The following is a 19,266-nucleotide window of genomic DNA, read 5'->3' as shown; positions in this document are numbered from 1 at the left end:
TTTTTAGTCTCCCCAATATACAGGTCTGTGCATTCCTCACTGCATTGGACCGCATACACTAGATTGCTTTTCTTGTGTTTGGGTGTGCGGTCTTTGGGGTGTACCAGCATCTGTCTTAGTGTGTTCTTGGGTTTAAAAAACACAAGGAACAAGAGTAGGTATTGGTCTGTGTGTGTGGTTTTTTTGTAAACCCCAGTCTGCAGGCTCCTGTCCTCTTCAATGTGTACAGCGCAGTCCAGGAAGGCCAAACTATTGTTGTGAACATCTTCTCGTGTGAACTTGATGTTACTGTCCACAGAGTTGATGTGTTCTGTGAAGGCTTGCACTTCCTGGCTTTTAATTTTGACCCAGGTGTCGTCGACATATCTGTACCAGTGGCTCGGTGCTGTTCCTCTGAAGGAGTTGAGGGCTTTGTTCTCCACTTCTTCCATGTAGATGTTTGCCACAATCGGAGATACCGGTGAGCCCATGGCACAGCCATGCTTCTGTCTGTAGAATCCTCCGTTGTACTGGAAGTAGGTGGTGTTTAGACAGAGGTCGAGTAATTTACAGATCTGGCCAGGGCTGAGGCTAGTTCTGTTGTCCAGGGTGTTGTCTTGTGTTAGCCGTTTCCTAACGGTTTCTACTGCCTCTATGGTGGGGATGCAGGTGAACAAAGAAGTCACGTCATAGGATACCATGGTTTCATCTGGGTCCAGTTTTAGTCCTCGAACTTTGTTTACAAAGTCAATGGAGTTTTGAATGTGGTGAGGCATGTTTCCCGCCAAAGGAGCTAAGATGGTAGCAATGTGTTTGGCAATGTTGTAGGTGACCAAGATAATGCTGCTGATAATCGGCCTGAGTGGGGCTCCTTCTTTGTGTATCTTGGGTAGTCCATAAATGCATGGAATGGCTTCTCCAGGATACAAACGGTAATACTGATCACGGTTGATGGTGTTGTCCTTCTGTAACTGTTGTAGACATTCTATGGCCTTTTTCTTGTATCCGCTGGTTGGGTCTCGTCTCAGTGTCTCATATGGGTTTGAGTCCATTAGTAGTGTGTTGACCTTGTTCTGGTAGTCCGCTGTGTTAAGGACTACCGTGCATCTTCCTTTGTCAGCAGGTAGGATAGTGATGTTTTGATCCTTGCTCAGAGATGTCACAGCCTTCCTTTCTTGGATGGTGAGGTTGGAAGGGGGGGCCTTTGCATTAGAAAGGGCTGCAGATACCTTTAGTCTGAGCTGTTCCGCTTCCGTTTCTGTTAATTTGTTTTTCCTAATGGCCGAGCTGTGGCTGTAATGAGGTCCACTATAGGTAGTTGCTGTGGTGTAATGGCAAAGCTTAATCCTTTGGCCAGAACATCTTTCTCTGGTGGGGTGAGTTCCCTATCTGACAGGTTTTTTCACCCATCTGTTGTCTGTTTCATGTGTTGGGGTTGTTGTCCTTTCTCCTCCGAGACAATTCTCCTGTTCTGTTAGTGCCGCTTGCTCTGGACTGTAGGTTTTGGAATTTACGTTTAAATTTAAAATTTTATATGTTTCTAGTTTGTAGAGTATGTTGTCCAATTCTTTGTTCAGGGCTTCAATGGTGAAATGTATCTGTCTCACTCTCTCATTTAGTAGTTGGTGTTGCGCTTTCTCCAGGATTATTCCGGCTCTGTGTCCTTTCACCGTGGAGCCTAAGTGTAGGCTGTTGGGAATAAGTTTGTGTTGTCGGCATCTCAGGTTGAACATTGCATTCACCTGGTATCTATTTGCCAAGACGTTGCATTCACCTGGTATCCATTTCCCAAGACATTAGCACATATAAAAGAAAGAGAGCAAGCAGTATGTTTTCCTACCCAGCTGTTCAAAGTCCATCTCCAGGCCATTCCTGAAGAGGATATTTGATAGCCAGAACTCTGATGTTTTCTCCTGAAGTGAGGGCGGCGGGCCTTGCAGCATACCACCAAGGCAACGGCCGACTGCCAGTGCTGCAGAGCGTTCCAGGTCCAACAGCCAAACCCACTTGCATTCCTCCTCCTGTTGCTGCTGTCCAAGGCATGTGTTTTCTTCACTTTTATCTGTAAGGAAGATCCACTGGTATTGTTAAGCCAATCTATATTTCATCTTATAAGATGAATATTAAGTGTAAAAATGTGCCATACTTTAAAACAATACTATACATGTGACACTGCTGTAACCACTAATAACAGGATCAAAATTTCGCTGACCTAAACAGGTTTTCTGGACCTCCATCCCTAGTTCGTGTTCCTCCAGAAAGCCCGTCTCTGGCAGCAACCTGTTGAAATCATTGAGATTCTCCAACAAGACCAGTAATTGGCTCAGGAGAGGCTGAACCGTAGCCAGAGGCAGCAGCAGCAATGAGTACATTACCTGGCACAGCAGGCTGCCAGCCACAGAGTTGTACAACACCACTGGGACAAGGGTGAGACGAGAGAGGGGGATTAGAGTGACTGATAAAAATAACTGAGGAAAACAGATAGGATTTTAAAATACATTTGTAGAAAGTCTATATGTGCTTGTCATCAGACCAACTGACACCTCAGTGCTGACTGACCCAACTGTAAACTGCTCTAAAATCTATGAACCTGAACATGTTATTACATAAATAAATAAAGACAGATACACCTGATGCTGTCTTTGGTACACACAACCCTACCCTTTGCATACAGTATATACATAAATACTTGCTATATAATTGAAACTGTCCTTCCACTGGTCATTAAATAATAAAATGAAAAAAGAAAAATAAATTTAATTTTGTTTTCTGAATAAAAGATCCATCGAGATCTGTGCAAACAACTCACAAAAGAATAAATGGGACAGTAGAGTAACTGGGTTATAATGACACACACTTGTTAACAGCCATTGTTCTTACTCTGTAGCTTCTTGATTATTTGTTTATCCAGGGAACTGTCCTTCAACAGTTTGGTGGATCTCCTGAGTGTCTCAGCAGCAAAGGGAAGCAGTAGGTAAAGATGCTCACGAAGCAGCGTTACACTGCTGTCATCCTACAGAGCAGCAAAATCAGTGTAAACATAAATCCAACTATTGTTTGACTGCAGAGCTCTAGGTAAAATATTAGCTTTAAACGTACGTGACTCATCTGCACAAGACTTTTGTGTATGGTTTTTTTTTTTGACAAATTGACAAATGTGTGGTTCCATTCAGTTATTTTGTTAAAACTTTTATAAATCTATACCTCCTTTATTTAACCAGTTAAAAGTATAATAAAATCTCTTTTTCAAGAGTGAGTAGCTGATTCTGTAGTGTACCTCAGGGCTGGAATGGATGTAACAATGGGCAAGCAGGTGTTTGTGAAGTCCAGATAGCAGCTGGTGGAAGTGAGAAGGAGGGTCAGTCTGTCCCTGGTTTTCACCTGACAGTTGCTTGTCACTGTTTTTCTCCAATTCCCCAAATGCCCGCTCCTGTATGAACAAACACAATAACAGAAAGCATGTGGAAGAGTAGGAACATCAACTAATTCAGTAACAATCTACACCAAAATATGAAGAAAACATAGGAACAATTTTGAAAACTTTGACACAGAAAACCACACATTGCATTTGTTCAGAAGTTAAATCAGAAACCTCCCACCAATTCAACACACATTAGACACAAATTCACATAGGGCCCTCTTTTCCATACCGTGTAAAAGCCTATACTGAGGAGCAGGGTTCTGAGCAGCACCTCTGCTAAGTGAAGAGGGTCACAGGCATCAATAGAGCTCGATGAAGAGGGCGGACGGACAGACATGGAGGGTGTCACAGGAGGTCCCAGGGCTGTCACTTCCCCAAAATTGCTGTAACCTAGTAGAGAAGCTACATGGCTCTGATCCTGAAGGCTGCTGAGGACCATGTCTAACTGCAGACGCTTTAAAAAGATACAGTGGAGAGAATTGTCCAGTATTTGATCATTTAAATGTGAGGTTACAACAACACATTTTCGCAACATTAAAGCAGCCTTCAATGCAAAGCAGCAATGCTCCAAGCTGGGGCTACCTTCATCCATCAATCCATCCATTTTCTAGCCAACTTTCTGGATAAGATACATATAAAATGAGGACAACCATGCAGCCAGGGCGGAATACTTGTTATGGCATGTTTATGGCTGTTTAAATGTAATTAAGTGTGTACTTTATTTACAACAAGATATATTTTTGATATGTTATATAGCTGTATTATACTATATATGATGTTATACTGTACTATATTATGTATACTATATCCCACACTATTACATATTATATGTTTTATTACATTATATACTAAATAATATTTCTATACACTAAGTATCAGTATGATAATATGATTATTTAATCATATTTATGAGTCTGTGGTACACTGTTATATATATATATATACACACACACACACACACTTCACCTCACTGTCATATTTGCCTTCTAATTTTGTCTTTATTTACTCTTGTATAGTTTCTTTACTTCAGTTGTTTTATATACCTCTTATTTATTTTTTACTTTTTCCATTTATCTGTAAGTAGTATAAAAAATTTTTGTTATAGATAGATAGATAGATAGATAGATAGATAGATAGATAGATAGATAGATAGATAGATAGATAGATAGATAGATAGATAGATAGATAGATAGATAGATAGATAGATAGATAGATAGATAGATAGATAGATAGATAGATAGATAGATAGATAGATAGATAGATAGATAGATAGATAGATAGATAGATAGATAGATTTATTTCTGTCCTTGTGCTGCTGAAACAACTAAATTTCCAATCTGGGGATCAATAAAGGCTTATCTTATCCTATAAACAGCAATACTATAACAGCAAATAGACAATGTTTAAAATGTCACGAAAGAGCTCTACATACCTGTCCTTTGGAGAGGACACTCAAGCTCTGAGGGCCCTGGGGAAGGAGAGACAGGAGCAGTTCAGTTCTCTCCCTGAGTGGAGGCAGCAGCAGGGATGCACCGATGGACAGCGTGCTCAGAACTGCCTGAGGATGTACAGGAATGTAAACACAATATGAACGCACATGGATATCAAGGATTAGTGTTTAATGTAAGCTATTAATAAAACAAAATTAGCACACATAGGCTCTAACAACACAATTCACACTTTTATTTAGACACAACAGTGCTTATTATCTTGGTTCTCACAACAACAATTTCTCCAATTCCTGGGTTCATATGTCAGCATATGTTAAATAATCTAGTAAGGGACAGACTGTTAGTTTACCTGTTGTATGGAGTCTGGCATGTTGGTATCTATGAGCCTGAAGAGCAGGTTTCTGAGGGGCCTGCCCTGAGCCCCCAAAACCATAGCACCAGTGCCCCCAGCATGGGCCAAGGACAAGTGGATGGACAGCAGCTTCATGCACAGCAAAAGAAACTGATGGTGGTCTCTGAGGAATACACACAGAGAGGATTAGCAGTGTCGGTTTAGTCGACAGGAGGGAAAGTGAATGTGTGGGAGTCCATGTGTCCTCAAGTTAGTGTTGATACAACTGGATGAAAACATAGATTCAACTCATTAAAACAGATCAGAGTTTAACAGGCTGCAACAAAGTAACAGCAACATTTTTTGCATGCGATTCCATAATAAACAAAGTTTCAGAAATATTAAAATACAATCTTCTGTTATAGGTCATATATTCAAAACTCATGAAGTGCTCTGTTCAATTTATTTCATACCTTTTAGATAAGAATGGAGCAGGGGGTGTGTCATTCCCAATGCCATCACAATAACCTTCTAGGAAGTTGCGAAGGTAGGTGAATGTACTCTCTTCCAAGTCGACACAAAAGGGCCTGTGCCATGCCACCAGTTGTCTGAAAAAAGACAAAGTTGCATAAAAAAGAGCTGTGCCAGCACAAATGAGTCACCAATAAGATAGATCCACATATTTCACAGGGGATCAGAAAATAAGAGTTCAGAAGTATAAAACAATGCTGAACACTGAAATGCTGCAACACAAAGTTGCCACTCTGATTTATTTGGTGAGCTCACAAATGTTTACAGTGTAGAGGGATGGAATATATTCTCCACAGTACCAAGGAAACGCAGCCATTACAAAAAAGCAGATATTGAAGGACTGTGCTCACTGACTGGACTGTAGACTTTAAGAAAAGAAACACTAAAATTAGTTTCAGACAAGATGAGGCCTTACCTGTCAGTTGGAACTGCAGTCCAAGCCAGGCTGTGAGAAGTGCCAGCGGTGATTTGCTGGATCGACACCCCCTCTAGACCAAGCACTTTCTTGGGTTTGGTAATTGGTGTCGAGGTGTGGCCTTGCCCACACTGGCCCATGGTGTTGTTCCCCCAGGCATACACTTCATTCTCTGAAGAAAGGACAACAACGTACATTGTAGTCAGAGCACATTCACAGTTTTGATATCCCATTAACAAACCTGTAAATATTATATTTCTGACACCTAATTAAAAATAATTCTGAAAGCATCTTTAGCACGTTTTTGTTTGTTTTTTTAAACACTAATCATCTGACTGTTTACTATTGAAGGTCTCTTACCATGGGACAGAGCCAGACAGTGGCTGTCTCCACATGAGATGTCAATGATCTTGGTGATACTCAGGTCTTCTATGAACCTGGGTCTCAGAGAGGTTGTCTCAGAGGAGCCACATCCTAAACACGAGCCACAGCCCCATGCAAACACCTAAATAAATAAGAATAAACACAAATGTCAGCATTATTGACAAAATGATCTATATAGTTCTTTCTTTATATGTGCATATTTATATGTGCATCCCATCCTTGTATTTATGTTTTAATCAAATACAAATATATTCTTTGGACTAAACATATTGTGTGCTGATGAAGAATAAGAGTAGCCAGAGCTCAGTTAGCTTAGCTAAGGAGAGGTTACAATTCGCTAAATGTTTAGATTTTTTTTGTAAAAATCAAATCCGTTTTATATAATTAAAGTGTTTTGTCAAAGAGCTGTAAGTACAAACGTTGGTCTTAAGTTAATACAGAAAAAAACAGCAATTTGGTACTAGCCAATTCTGACACTAGAAATCCATGTCTGACCCAAAACGCTGCATCTCACCTGTCCAGCAGAGGTAAGCGCCAGAGATGACTGGCTACCAGCACACACTTTCCTGATGACGAATCCATGCAGGGCCTCTATGACCTTGGGCCGATACACACGATTGGTGTCTCCGTGACCTAGTTTACCTGCAAGGGTGAGTCATGTACGAGTACCAGCGTTAGTTCACACCAGCTCAAGACATGAAGATAGACTACAACTGACACAACTTTCCCATGGTACTCTAAGTATGATTTTTACCAGTTCACACATATGACACATTATAGGCTAAAATCAAACTAGATGTCATCTGTGAACATACCATTGTCCCCTCCTCCAAAAGACCACACAGTGCGTCCATCTTGCGCCACGGCAATGGTGTGGGAGCTGCCACAGGCCACCTGCCCTACACCACTGATGTCCTTCACTAGTGTGGGCACGTTCCGACTCTGACTGTCACTATGACCTGCTCAGAGGAGAAACACAGGACAACAGAGGGTGTCGTTAACTTCCAAGATGAGAGATTTCACTGAAATTGGTGAGAGAAAGAAGCACAAGCAACTTGAGGAATAAGATGTGTACCAAGTCTGCCAAAGTCGCCTTCTCCCCAGGTATAAAGCTCTCCATCATTAGTCACAGCAGCACTGTGTCTGTAGCCAGCAGACACACAAACAATAACCTGGCAGAGATACCATGATACATGAAAAATGTTAAATCACATGGCTTTTCAAAATAAACATGTCAATAAATATTTCACATCCATCTTTTCTCCAACAACCAGCGTTTTCTGTGTGCTTACTTTGCCAAACAGTGGCCCTTGTATGATTTTGGGGTATTTCTGTGTGGCACTGTTGCCATGGCCCAGTTTTCCATATTCTCCATCACCCCAGCTAAAGACCTGAAATAAATAAGACAATTTGGTAACACTTTCTATGAAGGTCATCGTTATAATGACTTATGCATATATTTATAAACACAATATAATGCGTCCATAACACATTATAACAATTGTTATAATCACTTACAAACATGCATTAGGCGCTATAGCAAAGTTCATAATGTATTATGACCTTTTGATTTAATGTTTTATAACTAATAGTAATACCAGTTTATATCAATGTGCGGCAAGAATCTCTGACCATGTTCCATAGTACGTTATAACCATCGACTCCGCCTCGTTATACATACACTTTAGTCACAATTTAGAATTAGTGATATAAAATGGAATAATAGCTTGTAGTAATGTTTAAAGTTATATAGCATGTCTTTGTTTGCTTTAAGTAAAGTGTTAAAATGTCCATCCCAATCCGTATAATAATAATAATAATAATAATCTTTATTTATATCAATCAGTATAGCGATGCGGACGTGGAAGATTCTGAATTGATTATGAATGAGAGAGGTGAGCAGCAGAACGTGACGGTGAAAGTTAGCGGAGGAATTTTCTTAGTAAGTAGTCAGTATAATGTACTATGGAACATGGTCGGAGATTCTTGCCGCACATTGATATAAAAATTGTTATAAAACATTAAATCAAAAGGTCATAATACTTTATGAACTTTGCTATAGTGCCTAATGCATGTTTGTAAGTGATCAACAATTGTCATGTGTTATGGACGCATTATATCGTGTTATAAATATATGCATAAGTCATTATAATGATGACCCTCATAGAAAGTGTTACCGACAATTTCATAATTCATTATAAAAGAAAGTGTAGAATTTTATCTGTCAATTACAATCTCACCGACACCTACAGAGGAAGTCAAAGTGTAAATCATGACACATGACATACTGTTGTTACTGCAGTTTGACTGATTTTACACTGTTTTGTCACTATCAACAATTTACTGTAAACTAGTTCTATCATGTGACAAAAAGAGTAGCAAAAACCTATTAAATATGTACATGTATTTATATTAACTTCTTACCTCTCCCTCTACAGTGATGGCCAACGTGTGACCATCAGAGCCCTTGGAGGAGGACACCTTCTTCATGTTCCTATGTGGCTCCAGCACAAGTTTCTTGGGCATGGACTGGTTGTTGGAGTCTCCCAGACCTAGACGGCCATAACTGCCTTTTCCACATGCTTTCACTGAACCATCTGCAGATACTGAAAAGGTACAGTACTGGCCTGCCTCAATCTAAAACAAGGACAAAGTGGATAAAAGTAAGGATGAGATGTAAAGCGGCAGAATAATATTCTAAAACATATTTAAAAAATAGACTTTCTAGTGGCAGGCTTTAACTTTGTCCCACCAACAAATGTGTACTGAGGTCAATACAAGAGATTTGCAGTGATTCTGGTACAGGTGTTTTAAGGTGGACTGACTGACTGAATTTTTTTTTTTTATTTACAATTAAGAATTAAAAGCCATAACCCATTTTTATAAAAGCCGTAACCAACCTGCGGCTTGTGGCATGTGTGATTTATTTAACAACAAGCATAGAATTTCTGATTATAAAATGACTATGCCTATCTGATACTGGCATTACAGATGTGGCTGAAAGGATATTACAAATTGAAATACATTATGTTGCATAAAGAATGTTTTTTTGCAGAAAGAACAATACAGACTTGATGGACATGACCGTAAGTTGTTACAAAATATATATCAGTATAACGTCAAGTAGACTTCGTATGACTAAGCAAAATAAGATTGATATGAGAAGAGAAAAAGAAAGTGCAAAAGTATAAAATCTGTAAAGTGGAAAAATGTTATTCTTATCCACATGCGTAGCCATACCATTTGGGCATCACTAAAGCCCTGAGTCAGTTTTGGCAGCAGGATTTTCTCCAGAGTTCCCTCTGCCAGCTGGTGGCTGCTGTTACTGCCCCACACATACACCATGACAGTGTCGCTCTCTGTGCCAGGAGCAGCTGCATCAGTGCTGCAGGAGCACAGGCAGTACGATGCTAGGTTACAAATCTGTCAAAAGAAAAGAAGGTGAGGTCCACACAGTCAGTTACTGGTAAGTATAATAGTTGTTACTAGTGCCTATATGTTGAGGTTGCAAGACTAATATCTCTTATACCTCCTCAAAGAGGCAGAGAGCTGCCTGAGAGAGTCGACAAAGTCCATCTGCATCCTTCTTCAGGACCTGAGTATTGACGGATTCTCCACGGAAACCCTAGAGAGAGAGAAAAGGGATTGTTTAACCTTCAACCTAGTGTCTGTTTTTATTATAACATATAAACCTGCTGGTTTGCACATTTCAGTAAATAATATTCCTAACTTTGACTAATCAAAAACAGTGACATGTCAAGTGGCAAAGTCAAGAAAGACAAAAAGCAAACATTTGAGATCCTAGTCCTTAGATTCAGATCTTAATTGTGTTTAAAGTTTTGTGATCCCTCTGGGCTTTCTTTAGCTATTACAGAGCTCTAAAGTACATGTAAGATGTGGTTAACAGGCAAAATCAATCATGAGGTTGTTTGCATTACCCAGGCCTGGTTGTCAATTGTCCAGAAGAATTGTAAAGCTGATTAGCCTGCTAAAGACTCAATACGCATATCTAGAGAGGGCAGGAAGACTGACTCAATCTTAATCCTTATCTGCACACTAATGCATCACTCCAAGCTTCAAATGAGACTGTTGAAATAAAAAGGGCAGCCTGCAGCAGGGATGGATGTGGGAGTGAAGATCAGTTTTGCTGAATTACAGACAAAGGGCCTCATTTATCAATACATTCATGTGCATGTAAGATACCTGAAATAATTTAACCACTGCTGCCTTTGGAAATACATTTATGCAAAAATTTTATTTAATAATAAAGTCACATACCAAGGCAAAGCCCACTATATAGGTAATTGCCAATTGGCAGAGGACAACCACTCATATTGACACATCTGAATTATTTCCACATGCTATTGCCTTTCTTTATAATGCATCCATATTAGAGAACAAGTTATTTTTCCCCATACAGCCAGACCTTGGGTTAATTACTCTAGGTGATCCCATATCACTTCCAAAAACTAATACAGCTGGATTATCATAAGACGTCAGGGAAAAGCAATTTAAGATTAGTCTGCAGGTAACTTGATAAACTCTGCCAACAATCTTTAACATACACACCAGTGGTGTTAATAACACCTATGGCTGAATAGAGTTCATGGTACATAGAGAAAAAGAAAGATTCCTCCAAACACACCACAAAAGACTTTGAATTTGAAGAACACGTAACATACCGAATATTGCCTCATTTGGAGAAGTGTTTGATGAATTACATCAAATCCCACACCAGCTGACTGCTGGGAGCTCAGTGAGGAGGTGGAAGACAGTGTAGAGGTGGATGAAGATATGGAAGCAGCCAAGGCTACCTCCACCCACTCTAGCAGAAACTTTAGAGAGCCTCTCTGCATGGCCAGGCCGAGCAGCAGCTCGAGCGCTAGCCTCCGACCAGTCGGGTCTGCCCCACCGGTCCCCTTGCTCACGGATGTCTTCTTCAGGAAGTCAGCCACCTGTGCCAGGCAGTCCAGCCCGACTGATGGGATCTTATTCTCATTGGCCAGTGAGAGCGGTGGCAGAGAAGCCAGCACAGAGGATGCTGTGGCGAGCACGTCATTGCAAAGCACCGACTCCGGATGCACAGAGGCTGCGTATCTCCAGTTCTGCTGCAGTAATGAGAAGAGCAGACTCAAACCTGTCCTCACACCCATCTCTATCAGAACATCTGTACCCGACTTGACTTTGGATGCTCCCCCTGGCACGCAGGGCTCTGAGGCCAGCTCAAGTTGCCCACATTCGGCCCCACTATCTGTGGACTGGGAGGGCAACTGCACACGGAATTTGTCATGGTATTTGCTGTGCAGTGCGTAGTAGATCCTCTGGAGAACTACCAGCCTGTGGTGGAGGCCCAAGGTGTAGGAGGTTTGCGTCAGCATGCGGTGAGCCAGCCATCGCTGGCTGTGAAGCAGGGATGACAGGTACTCTTCCTTCTCCGCTGAGGCACTGGACTCGCACTCAAAGTCTGGCAGGCGTGGGCCGACGAGTTCTTGAACAGGTTGGGCCAGAGTCACCACCTCTTTGTTGTGAAGGAGCTTATTGTAGAGCACAGCAGCTCCATGCCTCCTGGCTGTCTGCACACCATCTTCTGCTGCCCAGGAGCTATTGAAGTGCTCTTGCCACTTCAGCAACACATGGGTCTGACAAGGCACCATGTCTGAGCATTATCTATACTTTGAAGTACACCTGAAAAAAAGTGAAGGAAATATTATTTAAAAAGCTACTGAGGCCTGTCCTGTGGCAGATTTATAAATTCACACGCATCATTCCGTCACATTTTATTAAACATAATAAAATGGTTCGTCTTTTCTCTGTCATCAATTTACAGGAAACATTTGCTGCTGAAAGCCTATGTTCTAATGCGTTTTCCTGTCACATAAATTCATTGGAAAGGTGTCAGGTTTCTCCTTTAGTGCTGGCACTTTCCCAACATACAGTACATCCAGGCTAGTGGCATAGGCCCAGTGGGTATCACTGAAATAGGTCAGCTCACCCTATGATAACAGCTAACCAACACACACCTACACTAACAAGGGGAATTTTGTCTCACAAGCTGTTACGCTACACAATACAAAGAAATGCATTTGGTTTATTATCATTTAAAGTATTAGCGTCATAATATAGCCAGTCAAAGAATGAAACCTGCTTGGAGAGATTAGGCACATGAGTGATAATAATCTGATCCCCCCGCTAATTCATTCATATTCTCTGTCACAGTCAAACTGCAGTTGTCATCGTCAACGTCTTCAAGTTGGTGACGCGCTGAAATTCAGGCTCCACCTAATCTGTCTGTCTGCATGCTTTGTCTGCTTTCCAAACAAATAAAGAGCAAGTCTGTTATTGCTGTTGAAGAGACATTACATATATTGACAGGAACAGCTTTCCTGGAACAAAGAAATACACATTTGGGTTTTCCCATCTTGCATTTTAGTTAATCATTAAAGAATTTGTTAACTGGACTCAACCCCTTCAAAACCATGTAATCCATAATAGATAAAATTGTGACAGCCCCCCATGACAGTGACAATACAGAAGTCAGCATTCATGATGGATATTTCATTGGAATATCAGACATTCCCATTAGTTAAAGCACATTCACCCTACCAATTCTAAACTATATAAAAGAGGAAATGTGATAACCACTTGGCTAGTACTAGAAAGAATATTTTAATATATAATGAGTTTTCATTTAGTGTCAAGTAACACCAGGTTTAGGGTAAACTAAACGGTGAAATCAGCTGTTGAGTTGTAAAATAGAAACCTCCATACTCCTGTGTCACGTCTGATACTCCTTCTATAATTAAATCTTGTTCAAAAACACGAACCCGGCATGAGTGAGAGAATGCTTGTTACAGCCTGCTGAACATATGAGCATGCCATTTTAACCATGGTTAAAGGCACATTGCCTCATCTCTCTTGCCTTGCCTGAGGCCTGTGAGGCTATATGGTTTCCACTCTGGCCAAAAATAACAGCAAGCATTGATATAGTAATGGGCTCTTCGGGTTCAGACAACCACCAGCAAGCTACCACCAGCAATATTAGGAGCAACCATCAACTAGAAACTATCTGGGATTGTGGGACACACATTCAGGACCCCTCTAGAGTTCGTATCCCTCTTTGTTTTCCACTCAGCTAGCTTCAGATTTTTATCTAGCATCCACTGTACGGTTCCCCAATGTCAGTCCATCTAGAGTAGTTACAATTTGCCTGTTCACACACACAAAAACATCTTACAGATACAAATTGAGCCAAACAGCCCAGCAACTTGCCAGTAAGCAATATAACACAAGGACTCATGTGTAGGACATTAAAGGTTAATGATTAAATCAATAGCATTCATACATCCTATGGCTATATCAGTGACTGACTTTGAATGCATGCAGCACCATCCACAACAGGAGGAAAAGTAAATGTCAGAGATATTAAGGGAGAGGTGACATCACATCTTACATAAACACAAAGCTATGTCAACATGTGATCTGAATTTAAAATAATCTGAAATGTAAACATTGGCTGCAACTAACTCTTATTTTCATTATGGACTCATCTTCAATTGTCAATTATTAGTCTGTGATAGAAAATTGTGAAACATTTCCCAGAGCACAATTTGACATTCTCACATTTTTGGTTTGGCCTACCAGTCCAAATATTTTTAATTTATAATGGCATGACAGAGAAAAGCACAGGTTCTTGCCCCAACTTGGGATGATGAGCTCTGATTTTTTAATGCAACAATGAGAATATATGTCACATATTACATTTTTCTGCACCTGGCCTCAATCTACAAGACAGTGAGAGGCTTGGTTATTTGAGGGGACCTCAACCATCCTGCTTCCTTTGACAGAAGCCAGTCATGTTGGTTCTGGCACCTGGATGCCCATAGATCACCTGCCTTTGGTGACTCTCTGGGTCTTGATGGGAGGAGACCCCTAAGTGTTACATATTCCCTTGAAAGTCATCCAGAATGAGCTGGAGGAAGATGCTGAGCCAAAGGACGTTTGGGCTGCTCTGTTACCAGGACAACTCTGACCACAATAAGCATTTAGACAATGTACGCATTGAAAACAACTTGCTAATGTCAGTACTGAGTGAGAGATATTAAAAGGATATTTATCTACCAAAATATGAGCTAAAGAATATCTGATAGCAACTTCACTATCTTAAGCTGGCGATGAGCAAAAACATACCATTAGTCCATTAACAATGTCATATTGTCAAGAAGTTAGGCATTGAGTTGGGTATTCACGCAAATGACGTTAGCAGAGAGGATAATTTAATTAATTTACAATTAACGACATTAACCAGCCCTGCTGTCTCGCTTCTTACTTTGAAGCGTCTGTCAACATTTTGTAGCGTTAATAACGTCATGTGGTTTTTCATCTTTGACGATAGTTAGCTCACTGTTACATTTAAAGTATTTGCTCCCCCGACATAAACGGCGACATACGCGAATTTGCAACGCAGTCCTTCACAAACACCGGTAAAAAAAATTATTCTGCATCTGCGGTGACAGCCGAGCTAACGCTGCCTGCAGTGCAGTTGCTAGTCTGGTCCATGGCTGTCAAAAACCGACCAAGCCCCTCCGCTTTTCGGCTGACAGCTCTCGGCAAAACACACCCGTGGCTCGTTAACGTCGCATCCATATATTAAGCTGTGTATTGTGCAAATAATATAGTCCGCAGACATGTAAGTTACCTTGACTGTAAATCCCCGGAGATATATGGTTTGCGTTACCTGTCCCGTCCCAGTGAGGTCTCCCTTGGACGTGAATATCATATCAACCTTCTCCTCGGTCGTCTTCTTCTTTGTCTGCTTGATTTTCAAACACTGGAGGCAACACGTGTCGCCACCTTGTCTCTTGGAGTGTGTACTGCCATCATCAATATCACGTTTTTATTCCTCTATTTTTTTATTTTTCTTATATTTCGCCTGCCTGCCTGATACAATACATAATAACATATAGGCTACACTGCATAAAAATAATATGTGTTTTACTCTAATCAAGCCAATGAATAAACCAGGGACGGAGCAAGTATTTTGGGGGGCGTAAGAGCTGAATTTGATTCCTCATGCCCCCAAAACCCATCTCAACATCATTAAAACAAAACAAATTCAGGCGATAAAACAAAGAATCTGGTCAGCACTGCCTCTTTGTTATATAGGCCTAATGAAAAGGATCAGATTAAAAAAGCAGCTGTTTGAAGGCACAATCCACTTATATTACACATAGTTTAGGCCAGTGGTTCTCAGACTTTTTCACATCAAGGACCCCTAAACTGACACAAATTAGACCATGTTCCACCATTTGATAGGAGCTTTGCTTTTAAATGTTTTATTACAGAAAGTGTATGAAACCAACTAGCCATATATTGTGTTGCTACATATAATTATAATGAAAATAAATGATTTCTGTCTTTTCTGGGGACCCCCGGGGGTCCTTGAGGGGGTTCAAGAGGGTCCCCAGAAAAAACAGAAATCATTTATTTTCATTATAATTATATCTAGCAACACAAGTCCCCAGTCTGAGAACCACTAAGGCTACTTGTCAAGAGGTTTACTTCGTAGCCTGTGACAAAAAGATGCATAATGTCCTTTGAGGCTCTCAAGGGAGCTTTATCAAGTCTGAGAAAATAACCTTGATGATGCTGCATTATGGGAAATGTAGGATCCAGTGTTCCAGTGAGTAGGGACTTAAAGTCAGGATATCTCAGCCTCTGCTGCTTCAGGTTTGACCATTTTCTTTTTAATCTTGTGAGTCCAATACTGAATTGCTGGCATGCCCCTTTAAAGGGCTTCACATTTGTAGCCTTATACAGTTGTCTCTTTTATGCCCTAACAACATTATATGTTTCACTGTATTACCAATTAATTAATTGAAAACAGAAATAGCTGAAACAAAAACACATATACTCATTTAACATGTTAGCCTACAACATTTAAAAAAGGAAGAAAAATGAAAAACAAAAACAACCTAACTGTCAGATAGATTCTAAAGAAACATCAAAACACTCATGTTTTAAATAGTTTGTTACATGTTACATTTAATGGCATGTTGCTTTTATTTATTTATTTAAAATGTTTATAAAAAATAATGACAGTAATGTAAAAGATTAGGCTACAGCTTAGTGAAAAGTTAGAAAACAGCAAATTATTTTAGACAATCTGCCCTTTTCTTCTGTTTGCTTCTTAGAGGCCGAATGTTAAATAAACATCCATTTTTCACTTTTTACTCAACCAGCATTAATTGAGCTGTATCTTCTATTATTTTAAATTTAATTTGCAATCATTAGGATGTTGTAAAATGCTATTCTTCAAAGCCTGATGCAACCGGGAGGTTTGGGGGTTCCGTCACTGACTAACACAAAAACAAACCAAAGATAACTTATGACATCAGGTCACACGAATTTCAATTCCTGGATGGCGGTCCAGAGTAAATCCCACTTCCCAGCCGGATTTCTAAAAAGGGGGCTGACTGGCAAAAAAAAGAGAAAAGGACGACAACACCGGAATCAGGAAATTGACGAGGGCAAGTCATGTGCAAAACAAAGTTGTCCATTGCTGTTAACCATACAACCTGATGAACCACAGGTCACTCCACTCAAGTCTCCCAGAGGTGGTCCGCTTCTCTGTCTCTTCCCCGAGACCGCTCATCCCCAAGAAGCCTTTCACAAGCTCTCCGACTCTCCCTGCTGCACCCAGTGATGTATGTTCTCCTCATCACAGTGTTGTCTTCACTTCTAGTGCAAGATGCTGAGGCGTGGGGCGCCAATGTCAAGTACGCGGTGAACTGCCCCGACAGATGCAACGCGGAGCGGTGCGGCGGGACGCAGCGGTGCACACGGACGGTCCTGGATGACTGCGGCTGTTGCCAGGTCTGTGCAGCCGGCAGAGGGGAGCACTGCTACCGCACGGTGTCGGGGATGCACGGGGTGAAGTGCGGACCGGGATTATTCTGCGAGTTCTACAAGGATGAAGACGATTATGGAGACGAATATGGGATCTGCAAAGGTATATGCATATTCAACATTTTAATGTGCCTGGTATGCTATTTCTGCCTGTATGCTGTACTTTGAATATGTGATGCCCTGCTGCACCAAATGCAGATTATGTTATTACAGTCTTTTAGGCTCTATTTATTGAAGTATTACAATAAATAGCACCATAGCCAATGGGTGTAGAGGCACCCAGAGGCACATGTGCATACCTGTGCAGCCTTGCTTCAAATATGAAATGATATTTAACTTGAGGATTAGCTAATAATAGGGTTGAAGTTTATAGACATTCAAACATCAATCCTACTGCAGCTATCCATTTGCAGATTTTTTGTCTATATGTCCCCTGTGATGATCTTTATATATAAGTAATATACTTTATAATGAGTTTGTAATGCTGTAGAATAGAGTCCCTTTCCCATTCAATCTGGTAACCTTTTCCCCTGCTTGTTCTGTGAGACAAAGACTCTAACATAATGTTTTCTTTCTTTGCAGACTGTCTTTATGGAACCTACGGGGTTGAGTGCCGCAAGACATGCAACTGCAAAGGTGGCATTTGTGACAGGGAGACAGGAGCTTGTGTCACCCTCAAATTCTTTGCCAAAATTGCCAGCAAGCTCAAGACTGAACCACAAGCAGGTACACAATTTTAAGACTTCTGAAAATAAAGATACTACTTCTTACAGCCCAGCAAAAGTGTTTGTATCATTAGAAAATTCTCAGTGGGCTTGGAGCGGTCAAATGTCTTACCAAGTACACTAAATGACGTTCTGAAAAGACATGTCATTTGTGGAACAGTTGCATGTATTGATGGTTTAATGAATTCTTTCACTTGTGTTTTCAGGGGGAGATGTGGGCTCAGGAGAGGTCAGCACTGCCCAGAGCACAGATCAACACACAGACAGATCCACTGCTCCAAAGCGGCTCAACCCTCGCTGACAAGTGCTGACAAGACTGAATCTGTTCAGTGTAAATGTAGCATTAACTTATAAATTAACCGAAAGATATATTTTATTATGTTAAACAATGAAAGCTGAAGATGAAGTTTTATTTTGTTTGTTTGGTCCTTGTTTGACACCATCACCTTTTCTAATGAAATATGCAGTGTTCTGTATCTTTTTCTAGAGTAAATTAATTAAAACTATACTGTAGTCTGTTCCCATTAGCTTCGGTGTATTCCTGATCCCCTGATTTAGTGTGCCTTCATACATTATTGTTGAAAAAATCAGTAGATGTCACAATGAAGGACCATGCATTTATTTTCAATGTTGATGCAGCAATATTTTTCATTGATTCATTGTAACAGCCTACACTAAATATTTTGAAGTTTTCCATAATGTAATTTTATATGTAGGGCTACTGTAGCCTATATATTTAAAGCAGACACTGAACATATCATGTATATGAAACCAGCTAATGTAAAGAATGCTCTTACAATTAAACCAAAGCTATCACTGACTGTTGTCATTTGTCTAATTCATGTAGTAACTTAATTAAAAATTCTTCATTTGGTACAGTCATTGCATTATCTAAAAATCCTGTCAAAAATGATTGTGTTTTTATTCATGAGTGAGTAGACTACATGTGGGGGCAGTATTAGCCTGGCAGTATTTACCAACCCATTTTCACCCACACAGATTAGCAATGATGGTTATACCTTTGCTGTCCAGCCATCTGAACCTGAAATCTATCCTGAATACAACCTGTTACATGTTAATGGATTTTGTCATATTACCTGTTCCTGACCTGCTCACCAGCCATG

General features: G+C 40.4%; 2 protein-coding genes across 8 annotated transcripts in view; one reads left to right on the top strand and one right to left on the bottom strand.

Moving 5' to 3' along the window:
- LOC123982389 (probable E3 ubiquitin-protein ligase HERC1) overlaps positions 1-15,306 on the bottom strand; it is a 61,436-nt gene extending 46,130 nt beyond the window's left edge. For 6 of the 7 annotated variants that reach the window (XM_046067886.1, XM_046067887.1, XM_046067888.1 and 3 more), the window contains exons 1-19: positions 15,208-15,306; positions 11,195-12,197; positions 10,042-10,137; positions 9,753-9,935; positions 8,937-9,149; positions 7,805-7,903; positions 7,588-7,684; positions 7,328-7,471; positions 7,027-7,154; positions 6,489-6,633; positions 6,129-6,300; positions 5,656-5,790; positions 5,201-5,366; positions 4,833-4,958; positions 3,630-3,854; positions 3,257-3,409; positions 2,860-2,992; positions 2,192-2,395; positions 1,820-2,041 (exon numbers count right to left, since the gene is read on the bottom strand). In XM_046067886.1, coding sequence (XP_045923842.1) covers positions 1,820-2,041; positions 2,192-2,395; positions 2,860-2,992; positions 3,257-3,409; positions 3,630-3,854; positions 4,833-4,958; positions 5,201-5,366; positions 5,656-5,790; positions 6,129-6,300; positions 6,489-6,633; positions 7,027-7,154; positions 7,328-7,471; positions 7,588-7,684; positions 7,805-7,903; positions 8,937-9,149; positions 9,753-9,935; positions 10,042-10,137; positions 11,195-12,166 — 3,613 coding nt within the window. In that variant the 5' untranslated portion in view covers positions 12,167-12,197; positions 15,208-15,306. The remainder of the gene's footprint in view (positions 1-1,819; positions 2,042-2,191; positions 2,396-2,859; positions 2,993-3,256; positions 3,410-3,629; positions 3,855-4,832; positions 4,959-5,200; positions 5,367-5,655; positions 5,791-6,128; positions 6,301-6,488; positions 6,634-7,026; positions 7,155-7,327; positions 7,472-7,587; positions 7,685-7,804; positions 7,904-8,936; positions 9,150-9,752; positions 9,936-10,041; positions 10,138-11,194; positions 12,198-15,207) is intronic. The other variant, XM_046067885.1, reaches the window with a different exon arrangement.
- A 1,773-nt stretch (positions 15,307-17,079) lies between these two features.
- On the top strand, positions 17,080-18,962 carry esm1 (endothelial cell-specific molecule 1). The gene is made up of 3 exons (XM_046067892.1): positions 17,080-17,520; positions 18,000-18,143; positions 18,349-18,962. Exons 1-3 carry the CDS (start codon positions 17,214-17,216, stop codon positions 18,441-18,443), a joined length of 546 nt encoding a protein of 181 aa, XP_045923848.1. The 5' UTR covers positions 17,080-17,213; the 3' UTR covers positions 18,444-18,962.
- The last annotated feature ends 304 nt before the right edge of the window (positions 18,963-19,266 follow it).

The sequence above is a fragment of the Micropterus dolomieu genome, linkage group LG13 (genome assembly GCF_021292245.1).
Source record: "Micropterus dolomieu isolate WLL.071019.BEF.003 ecotype Adirondacks linkage group LG13, ASM2129224v1, whole genome shotgun sequence".
NCBI classification, from domain to species: Eukaryota; Metazoa; Chordata; class Actinopteri; order Centrarchiformes; family Centrarchidae; genus Micropterus; species Micropterus dolomieu.
This window is presented reverse-complemented; position numbering and strand designations above follow the sequence as displayed.